Genomic DNA, 19,109 nt, shown 5'->3' with positions numbered 1-19,109 from the left:
CTCTAACTATTGTAATGAATAATATTGGGTTTTGTCTAAGAAGCACTCAGTCTCAAATTTTAAAAACTTGGAGATAAATTAGCAAAGTGTTTAAATGTTAGGACTTTTAAATGTGAATGTGTACATTTACACAGTAATTTTAGTGCAAATTGAGTACACTAACAAGTGATGAATAGGCATCCATTAAAGATAAAAATATATATAGAATTGGTGCAAATATATGTATATGGTTAAAAGACTAGCAGCTGATTTTACTAGCAAATCGGAAAACATTCCCTTTCTATCAAGAGCTTTGCTTGCACGCAACTAATGACGAAGCGGATACCTTGTCTTTTGGGAAAATGCCGCAGGAGTAGCATTAATAATAGACCTCAAGATTACAGGGAAACAAAGGGTTGTTGTAGGCTAGTTTAAATTAATCCATAACATTCTCCATGGATGGAAAATAAAGATTTTCTTCAGTATCTGGTCCAATTGGCCCTCCTGAGGATGATCTTGTTGTCCTAAATGCTTGTAACTTGCAAAATTAGGTGGTCCGTTCATTCAAATAATCAAACGTTTAACTTTTATTGATGGACACTAGTGTTTAGCTTCGTTGTAGAAAGTTTTAGTCAATACATGTCATTTTTAATTGGGTATTTACTTCGCATTCAAAATAAAAATATAGAGCTAATACAGGAATATCTGAATCTACACTTTTAAACAACGATTTGATTAATGAGCGAATAATGGATACTCATTAAAAAAAAGCATCACGTGTTAGTTTTTTTTTTTTTTAACAAAAGTGCAGTAAATTTGGAAAAGTATCTTAATGCTAGAGGTGCAATAGTTGTGATTGTATATATTCACATAGTAATTTAAGTATATATTTTTTCCATTTTGTTTGAACTCAAAATTCTCCCTTTTATGTGTGAACTCAATATAGTATTACGTTGTGAGTGCCAAGAAATAAATGCAATGTTCCAACAGTGCTTGACAGGCATGTCAGTTTGTCTTCTTATTTGGTGTTTGCTATTTAATCAAAGAAATGGATTAGAAGAACTTATTAAGTCATTTCCCATTTGCTTTGAAAATAAAACATAAGTCTGCTGCGTAATGATATACTCCATGAATACAACAATAATATATGTTCTACTTTCTGACTAAATTTACAAATAGACCTAAATGACGGGCTCATTAAACTTCTAATAAAATCAATTTATGATTGACTATGAAAACCTTTGACGAAAAACAACTGGCGCCATAGGATTCAAGAAGCAGATTAATCCGTCACTATTTTGAAGTTCTTTTTTCTTTTTCTTTTTTTGTATTTCATTCTCATGCACTTTGAAAATACATTAATATCATAGTGTAGTACAATAATTTCAAACAAGTAATCTTTCCTATTCATTCGGATTACCAAAAAGTAAGTCATGGTCTTCCCCCCCCCCCCCCCCCCAAAAAAAAAAAGTCATGGTCTTGCTAGTTAATGAAAGGGGGCTAAACATGAATGTTAATTTGTACAGATAAAGAGTGATTAATGGATGATTTGAACGTTCAATTAGACAGAACTGCTTAAGTCAATGGGGACTTGCAAGACTGAATCATTCAAATCGCCCAATGAGGTGGAAAACTGCGCGCATCTTCTCCAGCCGACCTATTGTTTCAAATTTGAGAAATTACTTCTCCTTATTTATTTGTCTAAATTATATTTTCAACACAAATTTCCAATGATATACTCTAAAACTATGACATATATAGGACACGTACCAATCTTATGTTGAATTTCAGTTATAAATAATACTAGTTCATATTAAGTCGTTGTAGAATAGTCGTAAGATATTTTACCTCATAGTTTAAATGAAATAGTACATATTTGATATTCTTGAATTTTAGCGTATTGTCTCAATATACACCACAATGATAGTACGTATCGTGAAAGTGTTGAAATTTCTGATTTAGAATATTATCGTATTTGCATGGCCTTACCAAAATATGAATATTGCTTTCTCCTTCTAGATTTTATTCAGTTCAACTAAATAATTTTGAGATCATATAACCTATAACTAGTGCTTCTTTTCTTTTCTTTTTTTAATTTTTTTAGTTTTTTTTTTTTTTTTTGATAGTGAAGAAGTCTGGGGGTTAGGAGACATGTATACGGGGCAGATGTTAAAAAAAAAAATGGAAGAAGACACAATTTAGTTCAGTTGAAGCACGTAGAGAAAAACTTTTGAACGTTTTAGTTTCTTGATTTGAATTATATTGTTGTTAGTATACGTATCAAAAAGATTGAAAACTAACAAATTAGTAGACGTTGTTAATATTTTAAGGTGACTCAAAATTTGGTCTCTCATGTATGGTGAAAGATGGTATTCGTGTTTTACTGAAAAGAAAGAAAGGATAAATTCAGTATAGCATGCTATAAAAACATAGCTTTTTTTCTTTCTTTCTTTTTTGGGTAGCTAAAACGTAGGTAGTATATATATTATCACAAAGCAGTAATTAGGAAACAAATTTGGAACATAGGAGGAGTTACTATAAGATAAGTAATCCAGGGATAAACAGACAACAAAACTTGGAGAATCTAAGTAGTAAGAAAGCTTTCCGTGATCTCAAAGAATCCATTGCAACCCTGATCAGAGCTCTAGCATCATTCCGCATGTCAAATTGCAAGAAAATGAAAGGTAAGATTTAGGGTTAATATCAGAAACCTCCCCTGAGGTTTCTTCTAATCACATCTAGTACCCCCCATGTTTTTGAAATCACACTTAGCACCCCTGGCAGTAGGATGTGACAGGTTGTCCTAATCAAAAGGTGAGAAATTACTCAAAAACCACCAACACCAGGCAATTTTTTACGCGGGGAAATGCTGGAAAACCAATGCTGCTGTAAACAAGCAAGGTATAATTCCTTTTGTACCAAATGCTCAAGCTACTCTAAATGGTGGATCTCAAGCCGAAACTTCTGTTAGCATTAATACTGCTGCAATAGTGGCCTCTAACACTATTACCAGCAGTTTCTCTATGATGTTTTGAGAGTGCTAAAGGTTCCCCGCAATCCTTGCTTTTGGTATCTGAAGTAGTTTAGGTACTAGTCTTCTTAGCTCCCAGCAATACTGAAGCAATGTTAGCTTTTGTGGACAATTTTTTGATAAGTGGTGCAATGTGCATCTGATTTATATTTTCTGCCACTTATGGTGCTGTTTGACTAATCTTAGAGCTACTTGTGTATAGTTTTGTGCATTGCAATCCTCACCATTTAAACAACTAGTTGTAGATGGTGTTTTTGTTCAGAATTGGATTGCAATATAAGGCTTACGTATCATGTTACTAGACTGATCCAATGTAGTATCATGAACTATGTAATTAGTGGAGAAGGGGCAGGGACGGTTACTGCTGTTAAAGGTAGTATAATTACTCGCTGTTGTTCTAGTGTTACAACGTGTACAAATGATGTTACACCGTGTGGGACGGTTACTGCTGTTAAAGGTAGTATAATTACTCGCTGTTGTTCTAGTGTTACAACGTGTACAAATGATGTTACACCGTGTGAGACAGTTACTGCTGTTAAAGGTAGTATAATTACTCGCTGTTGTTCTAGTGTTACAACGTGTACAAATGATGTTACACCGTATGCAAAATGCACACAAGCTTCCAGAGTGCAACCGTTCCCGCCCCAGGTCCATAATTAGTTATGCATCTCTATATCGCCAAAATATCTGATAATTAGTTATAACGTTCTTTTTATTACACTTTTACACCATCAGCTTCTAAATTAATATCATATGCCTATTTATTTCTATTTTTATCTTCTAAAATTCACTAATCATTTTGGGCTTTGGGTAAAAGTGGAACAAAAATAAAGTCTCTCTCCTACAATTCATTTTTTACTACCATTTTCAAATAGAGGGGCTGACAAGATACCAAAGTTGTCATTCCAGGGGTGCTAAGTGTGATTTCAAAAACATGGAGGGTGCTAGATGTGATTAGAAGAAACCTCAAGGGAGGTTTCTGATATTAACCCGTAAGATTTATTACATGCCAAAAAAATGTCTCAAATTCTAATCATTCATCACTAATTTTTCCCCTTAAATAATACTCCAATAGAAAGCTGTTGTACACTAGGGGGCAAAAATTAACACATGTGAAGATGTTGTTTCTACACGCTAACAAAACCAAAATCCTAAGTATTTTTCAACGCAAGGGCTCATTTGCATCCATACACACGAGGAAAATACAAGCTGTAATAGGATGTAGCCCAACAAATGACAGTCTCGTTGCTGTTTTCTTTTGTATTTTAAAGATTTCAATTGCTTCTTTATCCACACAAAGTAGGACGCGGATCGAATAGACTTGGACATTGAGTGATGTATTCACATTAAGCTCCTGGAGTGATGCTGACAGGAAGAAGAATGTACCAAAAAGAAAGAATGTGGAAGAAACAAAGAAGTGTGAAAGCAAGAATTCAAGAAGAGAGTCAATCCAAAAACTCTCCAGTATTACTCGGTGGTAAACTATTACACTTGATATATGGCAGAATTATTGCAACTTGGAGTCTTCAATTTTGTTGCGTGTTGGAAATGGGATAGAGACATTAATTGATAAGGACAGTGGTGGTGCTTTCGAGGCCTAGGTGGAACTTAAGGAATTTGATCCCTACTGTTAGGAAAAATCAATTGTAATGGCTTCCCTCAGGCATCAACATTCAACCAGCCTGACTAGTCAGATCAGAGATTAGAATATGTGGGTTCTATTGCAATTTGTTATACTTTTAACTTATATAATAAGTTCAGTTTAATTTTAAATAATCTATGAATATTAATCCAACGTACTTGTAATCTTTTTTGAATAAAATGTACTAGTGTTAAGGCGCACCCGATGCCTGTGAAATTTATTTTAAAAAGTTATTTTATATGAATTACTTTTATATTAAAAAAAGGTTTTGATCTTTCAAATATTTTTTCTATGAGATTATAGTTAACAACTGCTACAATGCTTATGGATAATTGTATTCCCATATAATTAGGTAGCTAAATATAAACTTAATTTTGAAAAAAATTAGTTTCACCGATGATGTTATTTTTATTGAATGTCATTGTGAGAGAAAAAAGCAAAGTGAAGAGGAGAAAAATGGGGAAGTGTGGCGTTTTTGACATTCTATAAAGTGACATGAAATTTTAACACCAAAGGTTGCTCATAATTTATATATATACTAGTGTTAAGGATACACTTAATGTTTGTGCACTCTAGAAATAATAAAAATGAAAGTTTATATAAGTTTTTTTTTTTACATAAATAAAATTTATACAAATTTTTAGGTTATAGTAATTTGGTAGTTATAATACGTAGGTGATTTTTTTTTTACTCCCACCCCTCCCCACACTTCCTACCCCCAACTATAGGCATAGAATTTGAGCCCTAAACTTGATAGTGAAGAAAATTCTAACAGCCCTCTCATGACCAATGGGATTGACCCCGGTGGTTACTTAAGGTTGTTACGAGTGATTATGTTAGCAAAAGCAATGGTAGACCTAGTTTATGGCCTCATCCGTAGATCTAGTGGTTCGTGTCAAAATTTGGGCCACTAGGTAGGATAGACCAGGTCTAATCAAGTTTTTGCGAAATATAAATAGCTAAGTTACATTAAAAATAAGTTTTTTTTTTTTTTTGTACATGAAGTCTATACAGTTGAAGGTATTTACTTAAAGTGTAGTATTTTATTGTGTTTACTAAGATAATCATTATCAGAATTTATTTTGCATACTTTTTGTTTAATCAGCTTATTTTCTAATTGTATTCCCATATAATTAGGTAGCTAAATATAAACTTAATTTTGAAAAAAATTAGTTTCACCGATGATGTTATTTTTATTGAATGTCATTGTGAGAGAAAAAAGCAAAGTGAATAGGAGAAAAATGGGGAAGTGTGGTGTTTTTGACATTCTATAAAGTGACATGAAATTTTAACACCAAAAGTTGCTCATAATTTATATATACTAGTGTTAAGGATACACTCAGGAATTATAAAAATGGATTAAGTTTATATAAGTTTTGTTGTTCACAAAAATAAAATTTATATAAAATTTTAGGTTATAGTAATTCCCACCCCTCCCCACACTTCCTACCCCCAACTGTAGGCATAGAATTCGAGCCCTAAACTTAACAGTGAAGAAAATTCTAACAGCTCTCTCGTGGCCAATGGGGTTGACCACAGTGGTTACTTAAGGTTGTTATGAGTGATTATGTTAGCAAAAGCAAAAATTTGGTAGACCTAGTTTATGGCCTCATCCATAAATTCAGTGGTTCAAAATTTGTCGTAACGAAGATGTGCCAAAATTTGGGCCACTGGGCATAGTAGACCAGGTCTAATCAAGTTTTTGCGAAATATGAATAGCTGACTTACGGTAAAAATGAGTTTTTTTTTTTGCACATAAAGTCTATATAGTTGAAGGTGTTTACTTAAAGTGTAGTATTTTATTGTGTTTACTAAGATAATCATTATCAGAATTTATTTTGCATATTTTTTGTTTAGTCAGCTTATTTTCTAATGTTTGGGTACTTATACTAGTTGTAGTCGTTATAGTTTAATTTTCTGGGAAAAAAATAATCATTCTAGTGAACCAATACTATAACTAACTGCTGCTCCAAAAAAAAAAAAAAAAAATTTAACTGCTAGTGTACTTAACCTGTTGTGTGGATAGATCCATGAAACAAATTTTCAAACACGTAAAACCAGTCAAAACAATCATTTATGCCCTTACAATAGCAAGAACAGTCATAGTTGACTCTTATTTTTGCTGGTCATATTTATTTAATCATCTTCATATCCAAATCATTTCTCTTTATTTAAACAAAAATTTCACATTTGCTGTGTTAAAAAAACTTTCCAACTTTGGTCCTGTTTTTAATTGTTAAATTTGCAATATCATTCAAATTAGAGCTCTTCACAAGTCAATTAAATCAATATGCCTTTTTTAATCAGTCACTGTTGCATCACGGGAGGACTAATTCGAGTGACTAGACATCACATTTCAAAAGAAAAAGGACAAAACCGGCGCGGCAGGCGGCACTGCCAAAATTTGCTGGTGCTCCAAGGAAGCCTTTGGCATAGGCTAAAGGCAAACCCCGATGGTGTCACCCAGAGCAAGTCAATAGGCCCATTAGTACAAAATAATATCTAACCTTTGATGCACGAGTCGAAGAAGTCTTGATTTTGTAATTAAAACTGGCATTTCAAAACTTAAAATTTTTGGGTTATAATCTCTCTCTGCTTCTTAAATCGCATTCTTTTTTTGCTAAATTTTCTTTTAAAAGTAATACTCGTGCGCGAAGGCATACACGTGTATATTCATCGTGATTAATATTCTCAAATTACATATTGATAGACAATTTGTAAGATTCATTACGAGTGGCAAGAAACTGTTTTGTTATAGATACTGAACTTCGAATAGAGTAACGATTACAATTAACATCATTCTAAACCCTTTTTTTCCCTTTAATCAGTAAAGGATAGAAAAAAATATATTCGATATGGCAGTGGCTCGACATGTTGTGAGTTCAAAGACATTATTAGCTTATTTTAACTTCTGAAAGACAATTGCTGAAATTTGTATGCACAGACAATAATAGTTATGAGTCCGTGAACTCCTGATGTTATGGTGATGTAACTGATGTTCCCGTAGCTTGTGGTTAAATTTTGATTTCATTGTAAAGCATTCCAAATATGATTCGTTTACGAATTGCCCAACAATTAAAAAGTGGAAAAGGTCAAAGTTGAAGAATTCTTCAACACTAGGGGTATGTTTCCAAGTGCATTTAATTTCATTATTGGCTACCAAAAAGTTCAACTGTCTTTTTAATTTTTTTGGAAGAATGAGTGAACATTGTCTTAGACAATGATGGATAAAGAATCATTACAAGTTTGAAAGACTAACTAAATTACTCAATATTTGAATCGAGTTCGATTTGATAAGAATTTTTTGACTTTGATTCATCAACAATAACATTTTTTGTTCCCTAAACATTTGAGTTCGATTTGGATGGTATGAAAGAAATGAGCATAAGTGAGAGATCCTAGATATAAGATCTTTTAATTACACAAAAAAGATTATATATATATATATATATATATATATATATATATATATATATATATATAGACACACACATACATACAAATTTCAAGTTGCTCGAGCTCAATTCAATAAATATTTATTTGAACTCAACTCAAATCTTAAACTCATTAAAATAAACAAATAAATTTGGACACTATCGTTTATGCCCTAGCAGTTGTAACCCTTGTGAAAGCATTTGATTTGTCAAATTAAAGGACAGACTCTATAACTGGGCTAAAGACGATGGGCGCTGGTGGTTTAGCCGAAGTCTACTGGGATTGACATTTAGGTGAGACTGAGCCGAAGGAGAAAAAGCTTCCGGTTTTCTGATTTTAGGTGTTTTGGACTCAGCTTGAAGTGTGATGAAGCTGGGCCCGGTCCATTATATAACGGCAATTTTAACAGTTATTTTTTGGGAAAATCTTTTAAAACATCACTAATATTTTACAAAATAATGGTTTTCATCCCTTACTTTTAAAAGTATAATTTTACATCCCTTACAAATTCACATTGATCAAATTCGGTCCCTACCTAAAATTTCCGACTAGTTTTTAGTCAGAATCCATCACGTGCCTTGCGCGTGATTATTTTTAAGGGGCAAAATTATCAAATCAAATTTTACATAATTCAATCCATAGTCCTTCACATTTTATAAAATGAATTTTTTCGCCTCTCACATTTCACAAAATGAATTTTTTTCATCCCTTACATTTCATAAATGAATTTTTTTATCCCTCATTGACCATGTGTATGAATAGTTTTTTTTAATCCACGTATATATATATATATATATATTTGATTTCATTTGAATAATACAAATAGCATGTAATATATTTCTATTTGATTTTACCTAAATAGATTAATTGTAATTGTACACATGCTATTTAATAAACATATACATGGATTTAAATTATTAGTTTTAAACCCATGTATATATCTATTTGATTTCACCATGTGAATTTGTTCAATATTTGTGGGCTTTTCTCTTTTAGTAATAATTCATTTATTGAGTTGTATAATAAGGTTATTTAATTAATGGATTCTAACTCGAATTCTATAGTCATACTAACAAATTGCAGTTTAAATCTGAAGTTTCTACTCGCAACCTTTTAAGACCAACAATTGAATTATTTACCTTGTGATTATCCTAAAATTTGAAAGTGCCAATTACTTACTTCTTTTTGTCATACTTTTCATTTGATTTTTTTGTCCAAATCTAATTCGATATAAACACTTGACAATGTCCAAATTATTTGATTTCGTCTAAATAGATTAAGTAGTTGTACACATGCTATTCGTATTGTTCAAGTGAAATTAAACAGATACATACATGGATTTAGAAAAAAACTATTCATATACATGATTAATGAGGGATGAAAAAATTCATTATGTAAAATATGAATGATGAAAAAATTCATTTTGTGAAATGTGAGGGACAAAAAAATTCATTTTGTGAAATATGAGGGACTATGGATAGAATTATGTAAAATTAATTGGACAAATTTGCCCTTAAAAAATAATCACGTGCAAGGCACGTGATGGATTCTGACCAAAAATTAGTCAAAAACCTAGATAGGGACCAAATTTGATTAATGTGAATTTGTAAGGGACGCAAAATTACACTTTTAAAAGTGAGGGATAAAAAAAGTCATTTTACAAAATATGAGGAACGTTTTGAACGATTTGCCCTTAATTATTTTTCCTTGTTCAGAAGATTAATCCATATTATATATGTACTTGTTTTGCTTAGGTTTTTCAGCTAATTGATGCTTATAATGAATGAAGTATGGGAAGAATTTTAATATGGCTCTTTTGATTCTCAAGATATTGAAGAAGCAATTTAGCTGATGAACTAGGCTTCATGTTTATCTATGCACTATTTGCTACCGTCTTTATTTTGTATGTGAAGTTTTATCGTTATCTGCGTCTCGAGAATAATTTTACTTATAAAATATTTTCTTTGGAAATTATTCTTTTTATATGAAAATAAAAATCACAATACATACAAATATGTTGTTACCCATGAAATTGCTAATATTTGGAACTTTTGATCTTGCTCAGCTATCATCTGTGTATTAATATTACCTTTTGATCAAACTCGTTCCAAGAAAATAATAATAATAATCATAATAATAATAAATGAATAAAAAGGAACTATGAGACCTTCCAACCAATCTCCAATTTGGAGATCATTAAAATTTTTACCATGTCTATTATCATTTTTTCATACTATACTGCATTAAATGAGTTTAGTAAGGGCAAGTTTGATAATATTGAAGTATGGAAATAAAATGAAAAAAAAAGACTTCATTTTCTATTCACAAAAGTCAGTATAATGACGCACGAAATACCATTATTGTATTATAGTGCAAAGAACAACTTTGACAGATTTTCAGAAGCATTTTCAAAAAAAAAAAAAAATGCCCTGGATTTTAACAGAGGCAGCAATTGGCAAGATTTCTTGCATTCCACGATAAACCAACTTTTATTACCAATACAAAAAATACACGAACTTTTTATGATTTATAATGCAAAATGGTGTTATACCATAAATAAAAAGCAGCAAAGACCAAAAGAACAAATCAAACAGTATAGAAGAAATCCCTGCATGGATTTTCAAACCAAGTAGTGTGTTAGTACAAAAAATCACACAGTGAAAGTAACATTAAAATCTCACAAATAATAAACAATAAGAAAGGCACCGGACGAAACAAAATATTCTACTTCAATCTACTAATTTTCCGCAACTACAAACTTAGGACTCCAGGTCCTTAAATAGAGAAACACAACCACAAATCCTATTCTGATTATAATACCAAAACATGACTCAACTCTATTTCCTAAACCAAATGTAACACCAAATCTAATATAGTTACCAAATAACAAATCAATTTCTAAAATTATTAAAATTCTAAACATGCTCGGTTTAAAATATGTCATCAAGTAGCATAGATTTCGCCCGTCTTCAACCTCTATCCAATATTTGTCTAATGTTTACCCCATCTGAGAGATTTCATCTGCAGCCTCCCAGAAACATGCATATCAATACGCAAGAGATCATATCTACTACAAGAGGTACACAAATGAAAGGGTAAAGAAAGCTCTCAAGGCAATGAAAAAGCACCAGAAAGAAAATTTTGTTTCTTCCATTGTTGTTTGAGACATTGCATTTAGCTCCAATAGCTGTAATTGATCCTCATTTTGAGCAAATAGCACAAAGGCAAATATGACCACTGCTGGAAACAAGAAATAGTAGCACTCCTCAATGAGAGTCTAACAACAAACAAAATAAATCAGTGCACGTTTTCCATTTCATATGTACAACTTTCTCAGATGATGATCAAGCACTAGCTGAGGAAAAAACTAAGAACAAGGGAAAAACAAAAAGGCACCGTTGTGCAGCTTCTCTTAGTCTATTCTTAATGTACAGGTGCTAGTGGAAAACATAAAAAGTACTCCTACAAACGAAACAAGCACACGATTGAGCAATTGAGCCTCCATGACAGATTGCATCATGTGTTGCCCTTTAAAGCCCGGAGGGTTCTAAAGCGGCACCATCTGCTCTGCAACTGAGGCCAAGCCCTGCATCAATCTTACAATCTCAGCCGTATCATCAAGATAATATTTTGCCTTGCTGGGTTTTCGACCAACGGTACATGCAAAGACTTCTGCAGTTGGAGCTATAGATGTTCCTGCCACAGAGTTCGTGATGACTTCAAACATGTCTTCATCAGATCTGTCGTCTCCAATACACAGAACAAAATCTGGAGATATTCCTCTCTCTTGCATGGAGGAGAGTAGGCGTTTGGCGACAAGACCCTTGCTCACACCCTGCAAACAAGCATGCAGCAAACTCCATTAAACAAAAAAGCTCGACAATGTTTAATCTCCTCAAAAATCAGAATGCACAGAATTTTTTGCCAACGAGTAATTTGGAAAGAATATCCAGCAAAGCTTAACATAGGATGACAGTCGTTGGATTATTGTTCTGCTGGTTGACAACAAATATTCAGTTTCTTTTCTTCGTCCTTAGAAGGAAAGAAAAACCAGGTGTCCACTAGCAAAAAAAATGATAACTCGATACCCGTAGGATACATGATAATGCAATGACATGTTGCACTTATATGTCTCGAGAAAAAGAGAACCTACTTTTCGTCTGTCCCAAGTGAAAATGGCAATACTTGCTAGCTTGGATCTGTTAAGTTCTTTGAGGTTAAGATGTGATCACAGAAATGACTCTAATCCAGGACGAAGATGGAGACATAATTTTAGTTGAAAAGTGCAGGAAATAAATATAAAAGCATCGTTGTTCTTGCTATCTCATGAATAATGAAGAGGTAATTGATTTGCAGTTGCTAATCTGTATAAAACCTTAGGAAATTAGGCTAAAAAATGTTTGTTCTTCTCGATTTTCAAATGAATTCAACCAACAACATTAACAACTGGTAATGCTACAAAGCCATTTAACATAGACCAGTAAATATAAATTTGCATTGAAGACATAAGAGTTGCACAATAGAATCATTTTCATTGAAGAAATAAGAGCTATCCATTAGAAACAACAGACGAAACTATATGTACCTGTGGCTTAACTTCAACAATGTTCTGACCACTCTTGACCGTAACAGGCTCATTGGCAAGGACACTTTCAAGATGATCAAGAAGTTCTTTTGCTTGACAGGATCCAAAATCTGGATCTGCATCTTCATAACACCATACCATCGCAGTCTCCTTGATTTCAATTACTGATCCATCAGTTGTTTCTGTGTAAAGTTTCATAACAGGCTCTGCAATCTGCTTCCACCCACATTCCACTGTTGGCACGCAAGTTTCCCACTCTTCATCTCTCCTAATCCTTAAAATGGAAAAACAAATCACAAGGTTCAACAAATAAATTATTTATCTGACCAATGTCAATGTGAAGTGGAATTGTACTTAAAACAATCATCAATACATACCTCAGGAAATGGCCATGTTCTGCTGCAAGTCCAAGCTTTTGACAAGATGAAAACCATTCTTCTAGCTTGTTTCGACTTCTAGCACTGACAATGAAAACCGTGTTGTTCTTATCTCTGCACAACGTATTCAGGATTTCAATCGTTTTAGGGCTAGGCTTCTTATCGATTGAATTCTGAGGCATCAAAGTGCCATCATAATCCAGAAGGATGGCCCGAATTGTTGTCCTTTTGTAAGCTGAAACTATATGCTCCATTAACAACTTCCTGAAATTTGGATCCAACGCCACCACCCTAAAACTTAAGCCAAATCCAATACCCCAGCATCTCCGCCTTACATGATCCTTACATGTTCTACCCAAATCCTGCAGAAAACTACGAGCCCAATAGCCTACATCATGCGTGCTTACATACTTGTAGTGTTTCTCATGCCTCAGCCGTTTTTCTGGTTCAGCCATCACAAGAGCAGAGTCCATAGCTTCAGCAACTGCATCAATGTTCCAAGGGTTAACTCTGATTGCTCCACTCAGGGATGGCGAGCACCCTATGAACTCTGAGACAACTAACATGCTCTTTTTTGGACTGGAAGGTTTCAATCCTAAAACTTCATCTAGTTTTTCATTTCCTTGTCGGCTAATTATGTATTCATACGGAATGAGATTCATTCCATCCCTAACTGCTGTGACCAAACAACACTCAGCAACTACATAATAAGCAACCCTTTCATAGAACTTCAGTGGCTGGTCGATCAAGATAACTGGTTCATATCCTGGCTGCCCAAACGCCTCATTAATTCTCTTAACAGTTGAGTAAGCTTCTTCCTGAACTTCCTTCACATCTTTCCCTTTCCCCCTTGCTGGATTGGCTATCTGCACCAAAACAACCTTCCCTTGCTTCTCTGGATGTTGCTGCAACAGTTGTTCCATCGCCAATAACTTCAAACTGATGCCTTTAAATATGTCCATGTCATCAACCCCAAGTAACATTGTCCTCCCCTTATCTTGAAACTGCTTAATGAGCTCAGCAACTTTTACCTCCGTCTCTCTTAAACTCAAGACTGACTGAAGCTGCGCCATATGAATACCAACTGGAAGAATCTTGATACTCACAGTCCGCCCATAATATTCAAGGCCTATGTAACCCCTTTTAGATTCATAAGATAGGCCTAGCATTCGACTGCAACAGGAGAGGAAATGCCTTGCATAGTCAAAAGTATGGAACCCAATCAAATCTGAGTTCAGTAGAGCTCGCAAAATTTCTTCCCTTATGGGCAAGGTCTTGTATATCTCTGATGAAGGAAATGGACTATGTAGAAAAAACCCGAGCTTCACCCTATTGAACCTCTTCCTCAGGAAGGTGGGCAGAATCATCAAATGATAATCATGGACCCATACAAAATCATCTTCAGGATTAATCACTTCCATTATCCTATCAGCAAAAATCTTATTAACTGAAACATAAGCCTGCCATAATGAGCGATTAAACCTGCCACCAAGATCTGGTGACAAGGGCAGCATATAGTGGAACAACGGCCACAGCTGCTGTTTACAGAACCCATGATAGTACCTGCTAAACAGATCGGGTGGGATAAAAGTCGGAACACAGTTAAATGTCTCAAGGAGTATCTGCGAGACCTCATCTTGCTCATTTGGATGAATATCCTCCTTGAGACACCCCACATATATGACCTCAAGGTCATCATCACCCAAACCATCCTTCAACTGGAGAAGAAGTGAATTATCATCCCAATTGAAAGTCCATCCCTTACTACTATCACTTTTTTTCTGAGCTCTTATGGGAAGCTGGTTGGCCACAATAATTATCCTATCCTTTTGAGCTGATGATGATGGGTCAGAACACACACTGTCTGAAGCATCATCATCCAGATCAGACATGATACCGGCTACCGTCATAATTCGTGGAATCCTCCGGCTAATACTTCCTAAAGACGGTGCCGGAGCCTCTCCGGAGGCGAGCTCCAAGAGGTTTGAGTATGACCTTGAGACCATTTTCTGTTTTAACCCTTCACTTTTCACTATCTAACGAAACCAATTAACAAACCAAAACCTTATTTGTCTATCCAAAAACCACCTAAACATAGAGAAAAGTACCCCCTTAACTTAAAAGCTTCCTAGCTCAACCAATTCCTCCCAAAAATCAAGAAACCAAACTTCCCACTTTACTCTTCTTAAACCAAGCAACAAATAAAGATTACAGCTCAGAAGCGTGCAAGAAACTATTTAAAAAAGTGATCTTTAACATGTAAATGAAGCTATGAAAGTAATATTTCCTACCTAAACAAAAGTCCCTGATCAAACAAATACAAGTGGAAAGCAACAGAATAGATTCAGATCAAAACAGAGCTAAGAATATAACGAAAAAAAAACAAGCAGCTGTTTCAAGAATATGACTGATAATTACCAGACCAGCCAGTAACCAATCAGCAAGAGCTAGATAAGGATTTGAAACCAAGAAACTGGCAAAGGACACAGCAGTAATGAGAATTCAAGAGTAGTGTCAAGAAAATTTACCAGTTTTTGACACTTGAATCCCAAAAGGTGAAGGCCCTTAAGTAGAAAAATGAAATGAAAAGGGCAGAAGACAGCTAACAAACTATTCTTTTTGTTATCTTTATTATGGGTGGAGTTCCCTTAAAGCTTGTTATATACACTGCCCCACTATCCAGTGTCCACTGTAACTGGTGTACATAGTTTGTTGATATTTAATAATCTTCAACTTTCTTCCAGCTAATGAATCATATACTTCTTTTTTTTTTTTGTAAAAAAAGAAATGAATCATAAATTTTTGCAAAATTTAGCCCTTTTATGTTATAATACTTTTGGATTCCAAATCTTAGAACCTTGTTTGTCTATGGGATGATTGTGTTTAAGCCTTGAGCAAATGTTCAAAAGTAAGGTGTAAATTTGCATAACAGTCAAATTTCTAGGGTTCGAAGTGAAAATTTGATAAAAATTACTCTGAGGGAGTAATTCATTCATTGAAATATCATATAAATCTCGTTTTAAAAAATACATAATTCGATATTTACATTTCTTTTTCGTTACTTATCACAGTCTCAGTATAATACCATAACCTTTTGCTTTCTCCATTGTTCTTCTAGAGAAAGCAATAGATAAGCTTTCAAATGATAAAAGGCTAGGCTAATGAGGTCAAATTAAAAGATACTTAATGGATGGATAATATAAATTAGTGGTGCCTTATTCAAATGATTTTTTTTTTTTTTTTGTAATTTGTAAAGAGCCTATGGGATAAAGATATTGGAGGTTAGAGTCTCAGATGCAAAGAGTCAATTAAAAGGAAAAGAATTAAAAAGTGCCCAATGGTACACCTTGACCTGTCACTGAGCAACTTAATTGTGCACTCCGGAACCAATCATTACCCTTAGTGTTGAAGAATAATTTTCTTTAAAAAAAATTTTTTTTTTGATGTAAACTAATAATGAAATTAGGTTTTTCAATTGGATTTTTTTGCCACTATTTGTAGCTATAATCAGAAACTTCATTCATGATTAAGGTTTCTTTGTTAGCAGTAAATAGGAAGGGTGATGATTTGATTTAAAACATCTATATGAGAGTCAAGAAAAATTTTCTTATCTTGTTTGAGCAATGAATGGATTTTGTTAACTTGACTTACTTTTTATTAATATTTTCGTAATAGTAACTTCTAATAAGAGTGACAAAAGATAAACAAAAAGTATAGGAAAACGGTATTAGCGCTTTTTAAAATATCTCAAACACTCCTTAAACTTCATCTAATGCAAAAGTAGAGGTGGCAAATCAACCCACTTAACTAGATTTACCCATACCCGCCCATGAATAGATGGGTATGGGTATCTTAAATTTTTATATATGGGTATAAATGGGTTACCCAATAATACCCATTTAATAAATGGGTTTTATTGGGTAACCCATCAAACCCAATTAACCCATTTAAAATTCTCTTCCCCCCAAGTCTCTTCTTTTCCCCTACCTTTTTTTTTTCAAATTTTTCATTTTGTCATGATGTTAACATTATTATTATTATTATTATTATTATTATTATTATTATTATTATTATTATTTGTTGGTTTTATCTTATTATTTTATTTTTTCTTAGTTTGTTAACTTGCTCATTTTTTAGCATTACCAATTTATGATAAATTTTAGCCTATTTTCTTATCTTTATAAAATGAAATTTTAAATTTATATATGAAAAAATGTTAGGGGTTCAAAATTTTTGGATTAAGTTTTATATTAATTTTTATAGTACTTAATTCAAATTTTTATATTCGTATTATTCAATTATTAAATAATAGGTAATTTTGTAACATAGAGTATAAATGAAAAAAATTGGTAATTAAGTTTATTGAACATTATAAGTAAATATTTAAAACTAATGATGGGTACAAAGAGTGGTATAAATTGATAACTTAGTTTGCAAAAAATGAATTTAAATGAGTTTGCAAAAAGTTAAAATAAATGAGTTATAAATGGGTAATTGGGTTACCCAATTCATTTTTTGACTTACCCATTTATACCCATCTAATTAAATGGGTATAAATGAGTTGACTCACTTATACCCATTACCCATTTTACCCAACCCAAACCCGCCCAAGTCACCCATTTTGACACCTCTATGCAAAAGAACGAAAGAAGTGCCTAAAATTATCCGAAAAGGGCTAATATCATTTTCCGAAAAACATATTACTGGCTTCACTATTATTTCCCATAAAGGAGCTAAAAATCTTCCAAAAGAAAAAAAATTAACAAAAAAAACCAAAAAAAAAAAAAATTACACTATTTGGGATTTTGTTTCACTTGAGGTTAGAGCTCACATTCTCAAGTTCAAGATTGAGAAGGTATATATTCCTACATGCCTAATTTTAGTGGGCACAACAATTAATGGACCAACTTATTTGTACTTAGAGTGGTGACAAAAGCTGTGGTGACTATTATTCTTCCCACCACTTCTTGGTCTTGTTAGGTTTGGAGCTAGAAATGATTCTTTAATTATGATGGGATTTTTCACTAAATTGGTTTGTGAATTCCTCTTTCAGTTGCAGAAATGCCACAAAAAATGTCTTCTTCTTTTAAATTATAAATTTGTTTTGTTTGTAAGTGTCATATTTGGAATATATATATATATATATATATAAATGATTCTTGCCATATATAGGATACAATTTACTACTTTTATTTAAGAATTTCGTCCATGGTTTGCCTTTTCTTTTTTATTTTTTATTTTTTGGTAGTCCTAGTGCTAGCTAACTAATCTAAAGTTTCTCTATTTTTAAATAAATAATTAAATGCAAACCTAAACTATCCCTAAAGCTAGTTTTGCTGCAGACCATTGCAATTCTTTGACAGCTAAACCATAGAAAAGGTCATATTCCTTCTTTTTTTTTTTTTTTTTGGTCATAGGAAAGGTCATATTCAAATCAACGTATATGAACTATCATCGGGCATTGCAAACAGCTGTATGCCCAAGTTTTATATTAGCAAATGGACAGCATAACCCTATCCAATTGATAATACATACAAAATTACACCATATTATCCCTGCATACTTATATGTTTTTATTATATATATAGTGTACCATCTCTTTGCTTGCTTAGGTAGTCATTTATTTATTTTTAAATTCGATTTTTTAAATCTTTTTTCTAGAAAGAAAGAGATAAGATTTAAGAAGTGGAGAAGGGATAGCGAATTAAAACTCAAAATATCTAACTCTCAAGGTCTCAACCTTAGCCACTAGATCAAGAACCCCTTATCTATTTTTAAATTGGATCCGTTAGGCACTCATATTCAAAAAAAAAAAGAATCATTATTATTCTTTTCCAATTTTCAACATCTAGGTTAAGAAAACCTGAAGAAAAAAGAGTAAATATACAACTTTAACAATGCAATTAAAGCGTCAGAAATCCAAGGCTGAATTCTTTGATTTTTTTTTTCTCTCCACCCCTGTCTAGTAAATCTCAATCGCCCCTGCTCTTTTGTAAATAAAAATCACAATTTTCACTCGCATTATTTAATAATACAAATAAATTACTAGATAATAAAAAA

At 32.9% G+C, this 19,109-nt stretch overlaps 1 protein-coding gene across 1 annotated transcript; it reads right to left on the bottom strand.

Moving 5' to 3' along the window:
• Positions 1-11,373: 11,373 nt before the first annotated feature.
• Positions 11,374-15,588, bottom strand: LOC113715610 (alpha,alpha-trehalose-phosphate synthase [UDP-forming] 6-like). The gene is made up of 3 exons (XM_027239854.2): positions 13,050-15,588; positions 12,673-12,946; positions 11,374-11,922 (listed from the first exon to the last, which is right to left on the bottom strand). The coding sequence occupies exons 1-3, from the start codon at positions 15,053-15,055 to the stop codon at positions 11,635-11,637; spliced, it is 2,568 nt and encodes an 855-aa protein (XP_027095655.1). The 5' UTR covers positions 15,056-15,588; the 3' UTR covers positions 11,374-11,634.
• Positions 15,589-19,109: the final 3,521 nt, after the last annotated feature.

This window comes from Coffea arabica, chromosome 11c (genome assembly GCF_036785885.1).
Source record: "Coffea arabica cultivar ET-39 chromosome 11c, Coffea Arabica ET-39 HiFi, whole genome shotgun sequence".
Classification (NCBI taxonomy): domain Eukaryota; kingdom Viridiplantae; phylum Streptophyta; class Magnoliopsida; order Gentianales; family Rubiaceae; genus Coffea; species Coffea arabica.
This window is presented reverse-complemented; position numbering and strand designations above follow the sequence as displayed.